The sequence below is a fragment of the Candoia aspera genome, chromosome 2, assembly GCF_035149785.1.
Source record: "Candoia aspera isolate rCanAsp1 chromosome 2, rCanAsp1.hap2, whole genome shotgun sequence".
In the NCBI taxonomy this organism is placed as follows: Eukaryota; Metazoa; Chordata; class Lepidosauria; order Squamata; family Boidae; genus Candoia; species Candoia aspera.
This window is the reverse complement of record NC_086154.1, coordinates 173,884,668-173,900,386: the sequence shown is the minus strand read 5'-3', so window position 1 is coordinate 173,900,386 and position 15,719 is coordinate 173,884,668. Positions and strand designations below refer to the sequence as shown.

At 49.0% G+C, this 15,719-nt stretch overlaps 1 protein-coding gene and 1 long non-coding RNA gene across 2 annotated transcripts; both read left to right on the top strand.

Annotated features, from left to right (window-relative positions):
- Positions 1-9,726: 9,726 nt before the first annotated feature.
- Positions 9,727-13,637, top strand: LOC134492465 (uncharacterized). The gene is made up of 11 exons (XM_063296637.1): positions 9,727-9,866; positions 10,003-10,150; positions 10,903-11,066; positions 11,597-11,719; positions 11,840-11,957; positions 12,298-12,381; positions 12,561-12,737; positions 12,865-13,008; positions 13,120-13,239; positions 13,347-13,455; positions 13,534-13,637. The coding sequence occupies exons 1-11, from the start codon at positions 9,727-9,729 to the stop codon at positions 13,635-13,637; spliced, it is 1,431 nt and encodes a 476-aa protein (XP_063152707.1).
- Positions 13,638-13,771: 134 nt separating this feature from the next.
- On the top strand, positions 13,772-14,722 carry LOC134492523 (uncharacterized). Its single transcript, XR_010067454.1, has 3 exons — positions 13,772-13,838; positions 14,024-14,215; positions 14,477-14,722. It is a non-coding gene; the product is annotated as an uncharacterized LOC134492523 (long non-coding RNA).
- Positions 14,723-15,719: the final 997 nt, after the last annotated feature.

Here is a 15,719-nt window from a genome sequence, read left to right as displayed (position 1 = left end):
ATGCCATTTTATTAAGTATGGGAATAAGTGTGTTATGTAATAATACTGCCATATATTATAGAATGCTACTCTTTATTTTGTGACTGTTTCTCTGAAGCTGTCTTCTGTCCCTGCTTTTGAGGTAACCTGATTATATATCATAAACATTTACATTACTTCATTCCAACATTTCAGTTCCTACTACACCTAACTATCGTGAACTGAGAATGCTTTTGTAACGATATATTCCACAACCAGCACTGTGGTGAGGAAGGTTGTAAAAACGCTTAGACAGAATTTTGGATGCCGTTTAAGACCAAGCATCCAAATCACAACTTTGGATCATCAATATTTTTTCCACTCAGAGACACAACAGCACCTTCAGATTCTTCTATAGTTTGAGTTTCCGCAAGAATCTCTATCTCTGGCTTGTTTATCTAACAGCCAGCATTTTTTGGGTTCCAGAGAGAGAAAACCTCAGAGTTACAAACAACTCTGCTGCTCCTTTAGAGTCAGAACTCCTGTTTGGGTCAATGCTAGCAGTGTACAGATTTTTGCCTGCAGAAAAAGCAAGAATCACATAGCTGTCAAAATGTCTACCTTGCCAAGAACAGAAGAGAAGTGTTCGACACTTGTGAACTTCAGACATAGGAGGGTGAAGAAAAGATGAGCATTGTGGGAACACTATCAAGTTTCCTTCATGGCCTCTGTGAGGACATTACAATGAGCTTTTGATTTTCTTGCAACATTGTCTGTGGGGTTCTCAGTATGAAAACTGTAGTTTCTCTCTGCTTTGTTTTACTATGTACAAAGGGAATCTAAAATCATTTGTCTAGGGGAGATGGGTTTCAAGGAAGGCTTTATATTTTCAACCATTGTTTATGCCTTTATCCTGGCAATCTTGGAAGAACGATAGTGGGATGCAAAACACGACTGAACATCTAATAAAGCCTAATTGGAATGTCTAGAGCAGGGCTTCTCAGCCAGGGTTCTGTGGAACCCTGGGTTTCTGCGAGAGGTCACTAGGGGTTCCCTGGGAGATCATGATTTATTTAAATAATTATTTCAAATTCAGGCAACTTCACATTCAAGAGGTAAGTTTCATTCCTTATTTTTAGTTTAAGAACACTGTTAATGCATATATTCAGGCCTACACATGGAACAAATATAATAATTTTGTAAGTTGTGGCCTATATTTGAGCCTGAGTGTGCAGGGGTTCCCCGACACCTGAAAAATATTTCAGGGGTTCCTCCACGGTCAAAAGGTTGGGAAAGGCTGGTCTAGATTGTTCAGACAGCAACTCCCAGAATTCTTAGCCAGCATAACCTCTATAATGCCAGGACTGAGAAAGCAATGAACGGTTTTGGGACCAACATCCTATTGTATTTGTGTCCCATCAGTTTTAAAAAAGGAAACTCAGTATCCCATCCCCTGAGCTGCCACAGCTTCTGGAGTAACAACACACACACCCTTGCCCTTCTCCACACAAAGGGAAAATAAATTGCTAGCACTGTATCAGTCCACATTTTTAGTTCAGGTTGTATGTAGTTTTTGAACTACGTTGGTGGAAGGGAGGGAGGGACGGAAGGAAGGAAGGAGGGAAATTGTGAAGGGGAAATCCACCCTGCTGTGAAGGAGCCCTTGCTTTTATTTCTTTAAAAAAGATTCTGCTAGCTGTGATGCTAGAAGAATTGCATGCACACGTGTGCAACATGATGCTTTTCATGATAGCTTGATTATGGTTGTAATTTGAAGTCTAAACATGTGTGTGTGTGTGTGTGTGTTTCTGAGAATAGGGAGGAAGGGAATGAATCAAGCTGGCCAGTTTTTGTCAGAGATTATGAAATTGACCAGAATCTGTCTAGAACAACTGAGGTTGGATTCAAGTGCCTGTATTCTTTCCCTAGCATAGTTAGGTTGCAAAAGATGTTGAGCAAGAGCTTGCTTGCGCTCTGAAACTGGAGGATGAGATAACACAGAGGCAAAGCCAACCAGCTATGAGCCTCAGCAGTGGAAAATAATAATAGCAATAGCAATAATAATAACAATAATATTTGTAATTATTATTTTAAAATCAGCTTTGCTCTGGTTTCACTTAAACTTCTGTGGAGCTAGTAAAACTTCATGGGGCTGAGGCTGGGGACAGGAAAGGACATGTCTGGAGCCACACCTGGGTCCTGCAAAAGATGGATATGGAAGGCTGCATAGCACAGGGCTTTCCAAGGAAAAAGTCCCAGAACATGGGAATCGTAGTTAGTAAATAGGGAGTTAAACCAGTTGGATCTTTTGTCTTTTAATAGAAACGTATTTGTGAAAAGCAGTGTATTTATTCCCTGTACATCCCCCACTTTTTCCTTTATGACATTTATTTTTCCCTCATTTGGCTGCAACTTCCCCCCAAGGGAGCGCTATTCCATATGTCTCCATTCCCAAGGGAGATACAGGGTGAGGTCGTGATTCAACAATCTGCCACTAATTAGGAACAGTGGGTAGCAAGGGCATAGAAGGACAGGCAGCCTAGAATCAAGATTTATTCCTTAAAAAGCAATTCCACAGGAAATAACTGAGTAATTTCCTTGCCAGATGAAAAGCTGCCTTTGTACCAGAATACCAGGGGCCAGAATAGGAAGATGAGCCTTTTGCAGCAACGGGGTATTCAGACAGGAAAGGTGCCATGTGCATATAACTCCCACTGATGTGAATGTCAGCTGGTTGTGCCTAAGGCTTGATCAAAGCACAAAGGTCAAGGCTCTGATTCAGGGAGAGTGGCAGGTCTGAAATGATGTTGAAAGGCCATGAAATGTGAGCATGGCTTGACATTTCTGGATAAAGCTTAAGTATATACAAGATACGATCAGCTTACTGTCTGTACGTTGTATACATTTGAGCTCCACGTGATTGAAGTGTCACATGTACCTCTTAATATTTCACAGCCTTTTGATTAGCACTCCCTGGATCATTGGAAGGGAGTGCCAATCCATAAATGTCCATGCCTTAGTGAATCTTTATCCTTATGGTGCTACACCATTCCCCTTGGAGGACAGTTTTGTTTATGTTTATTGTATCCTAAGAGATGCCACTTGGTTAGTTTGAGTGTGTCAAATTAGTCTAAAAAAGAAAGAAAAGGAAATAGTGCTAAATTGGAACTGGGCAGGTGGGAGGGGGGAAGATGGATTCTTTCGCACTGTGATTCTACCCCTTCAGAACTGGGGACCTGCTATCCTCAATGGGAAAGCAGCTTTTCTATAGGTCAGAACTGGGCTATATTTTAAGGACTGGGGAAGGATGCACTTTAAAAAGAAAAAAAATCACCTCCAAAGTTGCAGAGGGTATGATATCAATGTGATGACCAAATCAGAGGCCAAATGTGAAAAAGTCCAACCCTTTGTCCTTTTGGGTAGGATTTAGAGGGTTAAAGCAAAACAGATCCATTAAATCAGGCAGAGGCTTAATAAATCTATTTTGCTTCTCATCCTGGTTTAACAAACCTGAACTGAAAAACTGCTTCACCTAAAGCTGGCAACTGGATTCTTAATTTCAGTGGCGGAATGAAAGGGCTACATGGGGTGGGGCCCACAAAAACCAGCCCGTTGTCTGTAGGCAGAAGGCTGCCTATCTGTCCTCTAAATTTCCTCCTGTTGAGAATAACAGACACACTCTGATCAGGAGCAGGGTGGAGGCCCATCCTCCATCATCCTGAATTTTCCCCCCAACACCAGCAATGTCTTTTTAGAAAGGGCACACAAAGAAACGTTTGGAGGTAAAGCTCTATGGCTCTAGGAGAGCAGTGGAGCTCAAGCCCAGAGCACTTGTCAGTTATTTGTTGCCACAGTCAGAATAAACTATCCTTTCAAATAATGGCTTATATAGCCACATTTATTCCACCTGCCATTTGGGTTTTTGTGTGTTAAATCTTCCTTGGTCAAGGTTATCAGTGATACAAAGGCAGTATATGTGCTACAGTGATACCTAGGAAGTGGAACAAGAATGACTTCTCATGGTACAGGGAAAAGTTCCCCATTACCATATTATTTTTGTGAGAAGGAGTGGGAATCCCACTCTGCTGGCATTCTGGAGGGTTATAACGATCCCTGTCTGTTCTCCCAGGCCTTGGACCAGGGTGGCTGGAACCCCTCCACTGAGTGTGAGATGGTGGGGTGTTTGGAGGTGTCTGTCAGGTTCACCATCTTGTTTTTCTTTCTTGCTCTTCTGTTCTAGTTTGGTTTTGTTGTTTGTTGCTACTTATATTATTTTTATATTGTCTGGTGCATTGTGAGCTGCCCAGGGTAGTATGGAGCTGAGGAGCATCAAAAACAAACAGACAAAGCCTACTCTATTCCAGCTTCATGTCCATCCACAGGCTACTTCCAGCTGCTGCTGATAACAAGAACAAAGCTCATTCATGATCCATCAATCTCTCCTGCTTCACCCTCCACCCTTTCTCTGTGTCTGTGACCAGTCAGACAGGCTATTTTGGGGCATGAGTTTAGCACTCTTTCAGAAAAGCACTAGACCCATGTTCAGAAATAGCCTGACTCACAAGTCATAGCAACTTGACAGTGTTAAGCAGGCCATTCCAAGCACCTGTCTATGCTCACCCAACTCTTCCCCATCCCAAATTAGGGAGAGTGACTGGGAATTGTTTTCTTGTTGTTGTTTATTTGTTCAGTCACTTCCGACTCTTTGTGACTTCATGGACCAGCCCATGCCAGAGCTTCCTGTCGGTTGTCAACACCCCCAGCTCCCCCAGGGATGAGTCCGTCACCTCTAGAATATCATCCATCCATCTTGCCCTTGGTTGGCCCCTCTTCCTTGAGCCTTCCACTCTCCCTGGCATCAGCATCTTCTCCAGGGTGTTCTGTCTTCTCATTATGTGGCCAAAGTATTTCAAAGACATGCAATCACATGGAAATGACAAGCTAGGTGACTTCCGGTGGGGACATGGTGGACTGAACAGTTGTGCCCGTGGGCTCAGAGGACAGAAACGATAATGTGGCAGTTTTTTCAGGCTCAGGCAGGTTTTTGATTACAGGTATTGTTACCTGGAATTGTTAGGCTTCAATATTAGCTTTTAAGGAAAGGTGATATTGGCATTTCTAACATGGCAGTCTAAGGCCTCTTTTCTAACTTTAGGAAAACATGTTTTTCTTCTGGGCCAAGGTTATTTCTTCTGGTATGTGATAACTTGCCTTTTCAGCAACTAAACAATAAGAAGTGTATTCTGAAAGTCCTTGAATACACTTGCAAGTTTTAAAAGATTTTAAAACAAACCCCGCTGGGAAAGGGATTGATGTAACTTGTAAATTTGCCATTTGTGGAATGTTATCTAGAATCAATGTTTTCTATTGTTCAATTGTCACATCAATGCCTCTTATTGTTTGATTACTTGCTTTCTGAAGTGTCACATATACTGAATGTATGTATCATTTGTTTCTGTACCCTATAAAAGATTTTGATCCCCCTTAATAAAGGCTTTCTGCTTTTGCCTGAAATACTTTGTGATTCATGTTTTCGGGTAGGCAGAAAGCCACCTTTGCAAAGGTTGTTTCTCTTCCAAATTCAGGGAATAGGTCTTCAGCTCCATGCCACTCAGGCTGCCTGAGTTTTAAGGCAACAGTATCTTTCTGAAAAGGAGGCAGATGGGGCCTTAATTTGGGTTTGAAACAGCCTTGGATCCATCTGAGAGTTGCTAATTCTATGGGCATAAGGACAAAAAGATTCCCTCGCCCAGAATATTGAAGGGCATTTCCCCATCTCACGGTCCTCACTTCCCATTGTTACCTGGAATCTCCCATCTCCTCTGCAGCCCCCACCAGCCATTGCTCTGTATCTATGACGAGTGACTACTGGCCTTCTTGGGCTTCCTACATGACCACCAGCACCTCCAGGCTGGCTGGCACAGAGGGAAGGTGGCTTTGAATGACATTGGAGAGGATGCCCTGCCCCTGTTGTATGCCCCCCAAACTCTGTCGCCATGTTCAGACCCCAGGCCCCCACACCAGAAGAAAGAAGGGAATTCTCCTCTGAGCAGACAGGACTCAGACCCCGCTAAGTGGAGGGTGGGAGATACCAGGCTGTGCTGGCCTAAAGGAGAAAGGAAAGTCAGATTGCCCGAGAGGCCCCACAGAGAAGCAAGTCAGCCTCTCTGGCCCCTCTCTGTGCTTTGTGCCACGTGTGATTGTGTTTTTGCACTGCTCACGAACAGACAGCTTCCCACACAGAAGGCAGAGGCCAAAGGCCACCAAGAGAGTCGGCCACTGGGCTGCCCAGCCACTCCTGGCCCCGAGAGAGCTGCCATCCTTGTGGAGGTTCAAAAAGTGGCTGTGGGGCTGTTTCCCCAGTAGCTCAGGGAACGATCTTCCAAGCCTGCCTATAGGTCCACCATCATTGTGTAGGTTCAAAAGTGGCCCTTGGGGCTGTTTCCCCGGTTGCCGAGGGAACGAGCTTCTGAGCCTGCCTATAGGTCTGCCATCGTTGTGTAGGTTCAAAAGTGGCCGTTGGGGCTGTTTCCCCAGTTGCTGAGGAAACAAGGTTCCGAGCCTGCCAATAGGTCCGCCATCGTTGTGTAGGTTCAAAAGTGGCCGTTGGGGCTGTTTCCCCGGTTGCTGAGGGAACGAGCTTCCGAGCCTGCCTATAGGTCCGCCATCGTTGTGTAGGTTCAAAAGTGGCCATTGGGGCCGTTGGTTGCCAAGGGAACGAGGTTCCGAGCCCACCTATAAAGCCACCAGCCGATGCCCAGGCAGCTCACTCCCTTTCTGGACTCGCCCGCTGGCTGGCCGACACTCCCCTGAGTCTCTCCTGCTGGTGCCCTCTCCTCGTGCCATCCAGCCCCTACTATGGCACTACGACGGCTGTTCAGAGTAAGCCAGACCCCCCCAGCTGCCAAGAAACCATGAAGGGGGGAGAAAGTCAGGGCCCCCGACTCTCTCTCCCTGGCTCAGGCCTCTTTCTCTGCTCCCCTCTGCTCACAGAATGTCTTGAGAAGGTGTCCATTTTGTTGCTACGTGGACAACAGAGTAGAAGACCTTCCTGTGCCCCTTGCCAGGTACCAAGGCCTTCTCCCAAACCTGGGCTGGGCTCGGCGGGGCCCCATTGACAGGCCGCATGAGTCTGCAGGAGCACCCAGCCCCCCCAGGCTGCTTCCTGTCCACAAGGGGCTTGCAGGGGAACGAAAGGCCGACTGACTGACCGGCCGGTCTGGGAAAGGGGAGGCGGAGCTGGCTGGATGTTCTTCCACGCCTCACCTCCTTCCTCCGGTCAGGACCCGAGAGGCACAGGAAGGAGTCGAGGAGCAGGAGCAGGACAACTCTCGTGATGGGGACAGCTCTGCCACCTCAGGGGTAAGGAAGGTCTGGCAACGAGGCCAACTCTCTTGCTCCATCTTCTCAGGCTAAATACCATATATTATTTCAGTACAATAACATTTCTATGATAAACTGAAATTCTTAATCTTCTGGGATTTGGATGCCTTAGAATAATGTATATCGATAAGTGAATACTCTATCAATATTAATTGTAATTTTGGATATTAATATTACAAGCATTAGTTATTTAACCCTTTCTTCAAAATTAAATATAACATTAGGAATGAATGAGAAAATAAAGGAAGAGCATAAGTCAAGATATTTGTTTTCTGATAAGGGCTTGGAACTTAAGCTGAATTAAAGTCTCCACATTGTTAATTGGTGTATGTGTATGTTTGTATGTATATATGTATGAGTATGTATATATGTGTTTTTATACATGTTGACAAAGGAAAATAAGTGAACCAAATGAAACAAATCTAGCAAATTTGACGTACTAAAAAAATAAAAGAAGAAAGTCAAAAAGAAGAGTAAAAAATTGAAAAAAGGAAAAGAAAAAAGAACAGTTGGGTTTCTGACCTGCCCCCTTTTACACATCTGCTGGTTTGCAATACGCACAAGGGTTTATGGCCCCTTAAAAACCAATCTGTAGATGATTATATATCCTCTTGACCTTCCAAAGGCTCTCTTCCTGTCGGCACTGGGGCCGAACCTTGCGCCCAAGGCTTTAGCCATCCCGTTGGGATGCAGAGGGCTTTGGATTTATGTCTTAATAGGAACAAATGCCATTTGCAGGATTCGATGGAAGCCCAGGGGGGCTCCTTAGACCAGAGCTTTGAAGACGCGGAGTCCATTCCGGATTCGGCAAGGTACTGCTCTCAGCTGAGGGATTCTGAAGCCCCCAAGAAGACGGCTGCGGTACCGTCCCCAAGAAAAAAAGCTATGAGAAACATCTGCTGAGGGGAGGGATAGACTTCTATGGGATGTTTGCTCAACCCCCTGGCCAGGAAGCTTTCTCTTCTCTCCTTAATCAATGGGATGAAGGGCCATTTGGGGCCAAGGGGGAATTAGACAATGAAGGCACCTGCCCATTGCTAGTTTTGATCTTGGCCCTTCAATCTCTCCCCAGGGATGAGGACCTGGAGAAGAAGAGGCAGGGGACCTACACAGTTGAGGAGCTCTCCAGCAACATCTCCTCCAGTGCATGGGTAAAGAAGGGCAAACTGTTTTCTGCTGGGGAGGCCCATGGGGAGGGGGGGGCATCAATTCACTTCTCCCAGCCTGAGGGTACCATGCAGGGCTGCTGTGGGGAGCTGGGGTGAGAGAAAGCCTGACCCTTGGGGCAACTTACACAGGCTGGAAATGGGTACCCAAGCTCATGCAATTAGCTCATTCTCTGCAAAGCAGCAGGGACGGGCCCTTTGCGGCTGACTGGTGGCCTAAATGGGTGTGGCCCCCTGCCCATGCCTTTTCTGCTTCATCCTCTCCAGCTCCCCGCTGCTTCTAGACAGGGCTTTAACAGGTGAAGTGTAGCAAGCCTACTTTTCTGGGGGAGGGCAGGGCAGGGCGGGGGATTCCTCCAACTTGGGAGATGTGTCATGCAAGAGAAGCACCGTCCTGGTCAGGCATCCTGCATTGGATAGGCCTTCTCTTTATTCTGGAGCCCACAAGTTCCATGGAATTACCAATTCTGGGTCACTTTTCCCTTTGTGGACACAGAGGAGTCATTGTCATTCACAGGATTCCCCCGAAGAAGCCCAAGATACCCTGGACGATGTCAGCAGCCTGCAGGACGAGACCTGGGACCCCAGTCTCAGTTCAAACAGGTGCCCTATTTTCACCTCTACAGCCGCTGAGGGACTGCCACCCCTTCCCCACAACACACGGCTGAAAAGCATGAGGTCTTCTCCGCTTGTTTATTTAATCTATTTGGTGGAAGCCTTGCAAGATGGTGGCTATTGCGGATAGAAATGTTTCTCTCTTCTCTTCTCACAGTGGAGCGAAGGACCTACGGCGATGCTGGTGCGCTGTGGGTGTGAGGCAAAATGCCACCCGACCAGTTGATGGTGGAGGGACCTCTCCAGGGAACAGAGGGGCCCTTGGTTGGATCCTGCACGGTTCTATCAAAGCTCTACTTCTCTGTCCTGCTTCAGAACCTCAGTTATGACTCCTTTTCCACAAACTGACCCCTAATCTAGATCTAATCATCCTGTATTTCTCCTCTCAACAGCACATCCCCGGAAGAAGAGGGGAATACAACAGGGACCCAGACGCAGTCAACATCTCTGCAAGAATGTCGAGTAAGGCTTGACACCCAGGGTTAAACTGAAGGCTTCCCCAGAAAAGGACCTATTCCTGCAACCTCCAATTCCTTCAGCTCTCACCTGGAGGAATCGACCTTTCACCATCCCCTTCCGTTTCTTCTTTCTTTCTCTCTTGTGTATGCAGGAAGTCCTGGATAAGATCTGCCGCCTGGCCTCTCCTCCCTCCCTCGGAGCAAGTCAGGTTGTGCACCGCCTACAAGTTGTGGCCCGGAAGAACTTGGAAATGGTCACGTACCGCCTGTTAGAGCTCCCATGGAGGTAGGCAGGGCTGTGGGTTCTTCCTCCCTTGAGTTCCAGGGAAGTCTGGCATCAGGCCGACCATTCCATATTTCTTCTAGTGGACCTGAGACAGGCAGAGGGCTCTGACTTGGTCTCCTCTCGATTTTCTTCCCAGCACCTGCGGCGAGCTGCTCTGGGACATCATCACCTCGCCGTACTGCAGCGGGGATGCGGTCCTGTTCCTGCTCCTGGCCAAGGAGAAGGAGGGCCCTTGGCCTCCTCAAGGAGAGGAACAGACCACCCATCCTCTTCCCGCAGCTACGGTAAGGGGTAGAGCTCAGAAGGAGGTGATCCTCTTGTACGCCAAGACTTCAGCCTCTCCCTCTGGGAGATGCCATTGTGACTTCTGTGTCTATGGGCTCCCCATGGGCAAACAGGAAGGCATTTCTTGAATTCTGCTGAGAAGGAGTTTGGGAAGGAAGCGGGGGAGAGAGGGAGGAAGGAAGGTCCTTTGGGTGGTGAGGGTTGGCAGAGAGAGCGATTCTACCAAGAGGTAGGGTGGGCTCTGTTAGCCAACTTGCCTAAGGAGCTCTGTGGGTGAGTGTCAGGGCCAGCCTCGTTCCGAATAAGACACGGACTCACTTAATAGGGATTAAGGATTTCCAGTTTATTGAAACGGGTCTGACAGAGAGAAAAACGGGAATGGGGGTGCGGTGGTGAGGTGTCCTGTTTATACCCCTCTTGCGGGGTCCCGTGCTTCTCCACCCTCCATTGTCCCCATTCCCCTTGATGGGTTTCTTGATGGCTGTGTGGGTGTTTTCCCGGTTGCTGTCCTTGTCCTCTTGGTTCAGGTGTGTCCTCCAGGGCACCAGGTGCGGGCTATTGCTGCTTATCTGAAGTCCTTCTATTCATCTGTATATGAGTCCATGGGTGTGGGTGCTTTGGGTGCTTGGTTGAAGCGTTGATTTGATTATCTGCTTCCTTTCTTTCTTAATGATCATGCTCCACGTTGTGAGGCTCTTTGTGCCTTGCAACGGGGTCATGACAGTGAGGCAGACTCTCCTTCCCTCCTCAGGCCAGAGCGATGAGGCTCATCAGGAGGATCGTCCGGTCCGAGGAGTGCCCCGTGATGCTGGAGGCTTGGTTCCCCGAAGTTCTGCTCTGCCTGGTGGATACCATCATCACAGGCACCAGGCAGCAGAATACATCAGGCCAAGGAGGGGACCATCTGCCTCTGGAGTAAGCAGTGGCACTGGGAAGGAGAAGCCTCCTCTTTTTCTTTTTGCACGTCCAAGCAGCATTTCTGATTTAGCAATGCCCCTCTGGCCCTGCAAGTCCTCCCCTTAGATAGGCCAGGTGTTATATAGTCCCCAGGAAAAAAAGCTCTCAAACACGCAGTGCTCCCAGCTTGGGCGCCTTGCTTTTCTCATGAGGTCTGTCCCAAAGCTTTAAGGAAAAGAAAGAAAATGGAATCTGGCATCCATGATGTTTCCAGAACACCCTTGGGGTGGGGTGGGGTGGGGTGGGGTGGAGGGACATACTCACACAGATGCAGCAACTCCCATTTGGTGGTGAACAGCTGCAAGGGAGAAGAAAGGCCCCTCTGGAGCTCCCTCCCTCTTTGCTCTTCTCGTGGGTGGTGTTAGCAGGGAAAGGAGGGAAAGAACGTGCAGAGGGATGTTTCCCTGTGGGCGTCGCCCAAAGGGTTTCTTCTGCCCCTCAGACTATGGGTTGGTGCCTTGGTGACTCTGGCCTTCTTTTCCCTGCAGGGAGACGGTTGACACCATCCAGGTGCTGCTAGCCAGGGTGGCACACCTGACCCTGGAAGAGAGCTGCAGGGAGATGTTGTGCCGCCCCAGCTGCTGCCTCCAGGGCGTGGCCATGTTGGTGACGTAAGTCAGAGGGCAAAGGGCAGCTTTTCTCTCCACAGAGAACCTTTCTTCTGCTCTTCTAGCCCAGCATGGCCTGTCCGTCTGATGTCTTTTTCTCAAAAGAGCCTTGGTGTGTTGCAGGGCCCTCACGGAGACCTCCCCCTCTGCCACGTGCAGCCTCCAGAGACATCTGAGTTCTGTCCTGGAGAAGGAAGAGGCAAAGGAGCATTCAGCTGCAGTGGTGGCCTTCTTTGTTGAGGTGGGAAAATCCCCCCCACCCACACCCACCCCGTCATAGGATTCTGAGCCAGGGAGCCAATGGGACCTGGGCGAGCAGGGTGATGTGGAGGAGAAAATGGGAGTCGCCCCAGACCACCTTTAGGTCCCGTTGGGAGCAATCAAGCTCCAAAAGCCATTTCTCTTGCTTTCCCTGCAGCTAAGGGAGAGCCTAGAGGCATGTTCCTGCTTCCCCAAAGAACGAGGGTGAAGCATCTTCCCTGGGGGTCTTTTGGGCACCTTCTCCCCAGTGCAGCTGGCTCACTCCTTCTCTTTCCTCCTCCGGCCACTGACGGGCCTTCGACTGCTCTGCTCTCTTTCAGCTGCTGGCTAATTACAAGAGCCAAGCCCCCATGGAGAAGACCTGGAAACTGCTAATGGCTTGGATGGAACACCGCAGCCAGACTGTTCACCAACTGAGCAGGAAGGGTCTTCTCCATCTCTGCAAGAACTACAAGGTGGTAAGTGGCCCTCGCCCACAGGGGATAGACAAATACCGAGCTCCTCCGCTTTGGTAGAGAAGATTAGGCTTGTCCTCTCTCCTTCATTGGAGGAGAGTTTTTCAGATCTCCCATTTTCTCTGCAGATGATGAGCCCCGAGGAGCTCTGCCATGCCATCCTCGGTGGGCTCAGCAGTGACAGCTCCGCCATCACCTTGGAGTTCTTGGGCTTGGCGGAGCAGCTCGGCCTCCAGACAGAAGGGGAAGTCTGGACACCCCTGAATGCCTCCTTGGCTGCCCAGTACCACTCACTCTTCCACCACGTGAGTCCTCAGCTCCTCCTTGCTTGGAAGAGGAGGAAAAGGTCAATGGGAACCTTAACTGTGAAGCCACACGGGACCCATTTCTTGCAGGGCAAGGGAAAAAAACCTTTTCCTTGGTCCTTCATAGGAGGCGGTAACCATCCGAAGGGCAGCCTTGAAACACATCTGGCCTCTTCTGCAGCACCGGAAAGATCTTGAGGGGATAGCAGCCATCCACACCCTCATTGCGGTGCTGATGCACGTGGAGGATGTTGAGGAGGAGGTGGCGAAGGTGAGGGCCTGGCTTGCCTGGGAAAAGAGGGTGGCGGCTTGGCTAGCCAATTCACTCAAGGAGAGCAGTAGAGGAATGGCCCCAGCTTTTTTCTCTCCTCTTTTTCTGAAGGCAGCAAAGCTTACCCTGCGGCACCTGGCACAGGCCCTCCGTTGGCACCTTGGGGGCACCCTCCTGGCGGGGGGGACTTACAGCCTGCAGGAGCTACTTCATAAGATCACCAAGCGCCTGGTAAGAGCCCTTGTCTGGCTCCCATTCCCCTCTAGAGGTGAGAGGCATGGGTGGGGCGCGCAGCACTTGGGAATCTCCCACTTCTGCCTTTCTGCCTCATCTCCTAGATTCGGTTCCCCATCCCGGAGTCGCAGTTGGAGATGGAAGTGTTTACCTGCCTTTGGTACTTCAAGAGCAAGCAGGCTTCAGTGAGGAGAACGGCTGCGATGTTCATTGGTAACGAAAAGAGAAGGCTCTTTGTGGGCAATCAGGCGGGAGGTCTCATCCCCCAGGTTCAGGGTTTCTTCTGCCCAGGGATAGCCACGTTCCAGCCAGAAAGGCACGGCCCCCTGCAGCCTTTCATGGAGTCACTCGCCTGTTTGGGCCATGGACCTTCCTTTAGCCCAGGCCAGGCGTGAGCCTGTAGTCCACTTGCTGAGTTTCTCGTTATCCCCAGGATGAAAGGTGCAGAGAATTCTGGAGTTAGGGCTGCATTCAGTCGAGAAGCAGGTTTGAAAGAGACAATGGTGTGTTTTTCTCCCTCCTTTCCTCTATAGGTCACCTACTTCATCAGAACGGCAGCCTCCTCACTGGAGGGACGCTTCCTGTCTACCTTGCTTGTAAGCAATGCCTGTGCAAAGACAAGAGGAAAAGCTTTGGGTTAGGAGTGTGGGAGAGGAAGGAAGGAAGGAAGGAAGGAAGGAAGGAAGGAAGGAAGGAAGGAAGGAAGGAAGGAAGGAAGGAAGGAAGGAAGGAAGGAAGGAAGATGCATTTCAATGCTCTGGTCTAACTTTTGTCTTTGCAGATGTGGAGAAGCTTCTGGGTGACCAGGACCCTGCAGTCAGGCGAGTCGCCCAGAGAACAGAAGCTTTGGTACAAAAGGCCTTCTCCCTCCACTCTGCACACGGGCTGGTGGCTGCCCTGCGGCGCTTGGCGGCAGGCTGTAGGAGACAACGTTATCCCCCCGAGTATGAAGGCCTTTCCGCCTGATGGACCGGTGAGGGAAGCTGGGAAACTCTGCCCCAGGTGTAGGATGGAGGCCAATGGCGGGAAAGCAGGGGAAGAAGGCCAGGGTTGGGTCTGGTGGGAGGGGACTTGCCGTGGCCTGAGTCGGCTCTCTTAGGGGGGGGGGCAAAAGCAGAGGACCTTCCCGTGAAGGGAGGAATGTCCACTGATGGGCTTCCTCCCAGTGAAGGTTGAGGCAAGGCTTGCGAGCGAGCGGAGAAACTAACTGCCTGATATCTCTGTGTCTTTTCAGGGATTCGAGCCCTTCCTCCTGTGCCAGTGAACACCTTGCAGCACCGCAGGAAAGACCACTAGGGTGCGTACCATCTCCTTGCTACGGACGAAAGTCAGTCGCCGGTTGACGGGGCTGGGAAGGAATTTTACCCCTAATCTGCCATTGGAGTCGGCAAGTGGGGTTTTTGCCTTCCCCGTAGCAACGTTCACCCTATGTTGGAGGTTTCCAGTTAAAATTGTTGAATAAATGGTAACATGTTACTTTTGACCTTGTGGCTTAGGTTATTTCATGTGTCTGCTCGTGTCAGAAGACCCAGGACCCTTTCCTCTCGCCTTGATCACACGGAGCGCTTTCTCCCTCTCTCGCTTTTGAGTGCCTTCTTATCGGTTGTTGGGATGGTTTTGAAAGGAGAGGGAGACAGGGGAGAGCAGGCAAAGGCCGTGAGCCCAGATGCAGCAGGCTTTGAGCCATGGAGGAGAGAGGATGGTGGCTTTTGGAAGAAGCTGCACCCTTTTCAATTTTCCTCTCTTATACAGCAGCAGTGCTGCATTCCCCAGCATCCAGAGAAGGAAAGATGGGTTTTACCTAGTTAACATCTGCCACCAAAAGAACAGCTGCTCTCTGGGATTAAGTCTCCCTAATGCCAGGAAGCTGCTCACAAAATCTGGAGCAACAGACTTCTGAGCATGGAGGGTTAAGATTTAGTGCCTTTTAAAAACCTTTCCTCTGTTGTAACTCAGAAACCAGTCCTCGGTTTTAGAGTGTCTCACTCCAAAGAATCTCAGAAGAAGGGTCATTTTCATATTTTACAGAATTTATTCTGATCAAACCTACTTCCAAACTTCTAGGAACAGAGATGTTCTAAGGAGCAATTTTCCTCCCTCTGGAGCATCAAAAAAGACATATATATATTTCCTTTTTCTCCTGATTTGGGTTTGTGTGAGAGGGTTGCCTCTGAATCGATATGTCCACAGTTTTTTTCTTTTCCCAACTCTGAGTCCCACTCCCTCCACCTTTCTGGAGGTCTTCAGTTCTTATCTCCTTGCGGGCTCCACAAATTAACTTCTTTTCCTGCCAACCCCTACTTCTCTGTATCAGATCTATTTCCAAACTCTCCTGCCTTGTTCTGGGTTATATTCCCTGCCATAGGATCTACTCAACTATCTGGCAATACCACTGTGGAATGGTTCAAGTTTCCAAACTCTCTTCTTGCATTGCTGTTTTGAACATGCTCACCGCATTGACTAACCTCTATATTCTT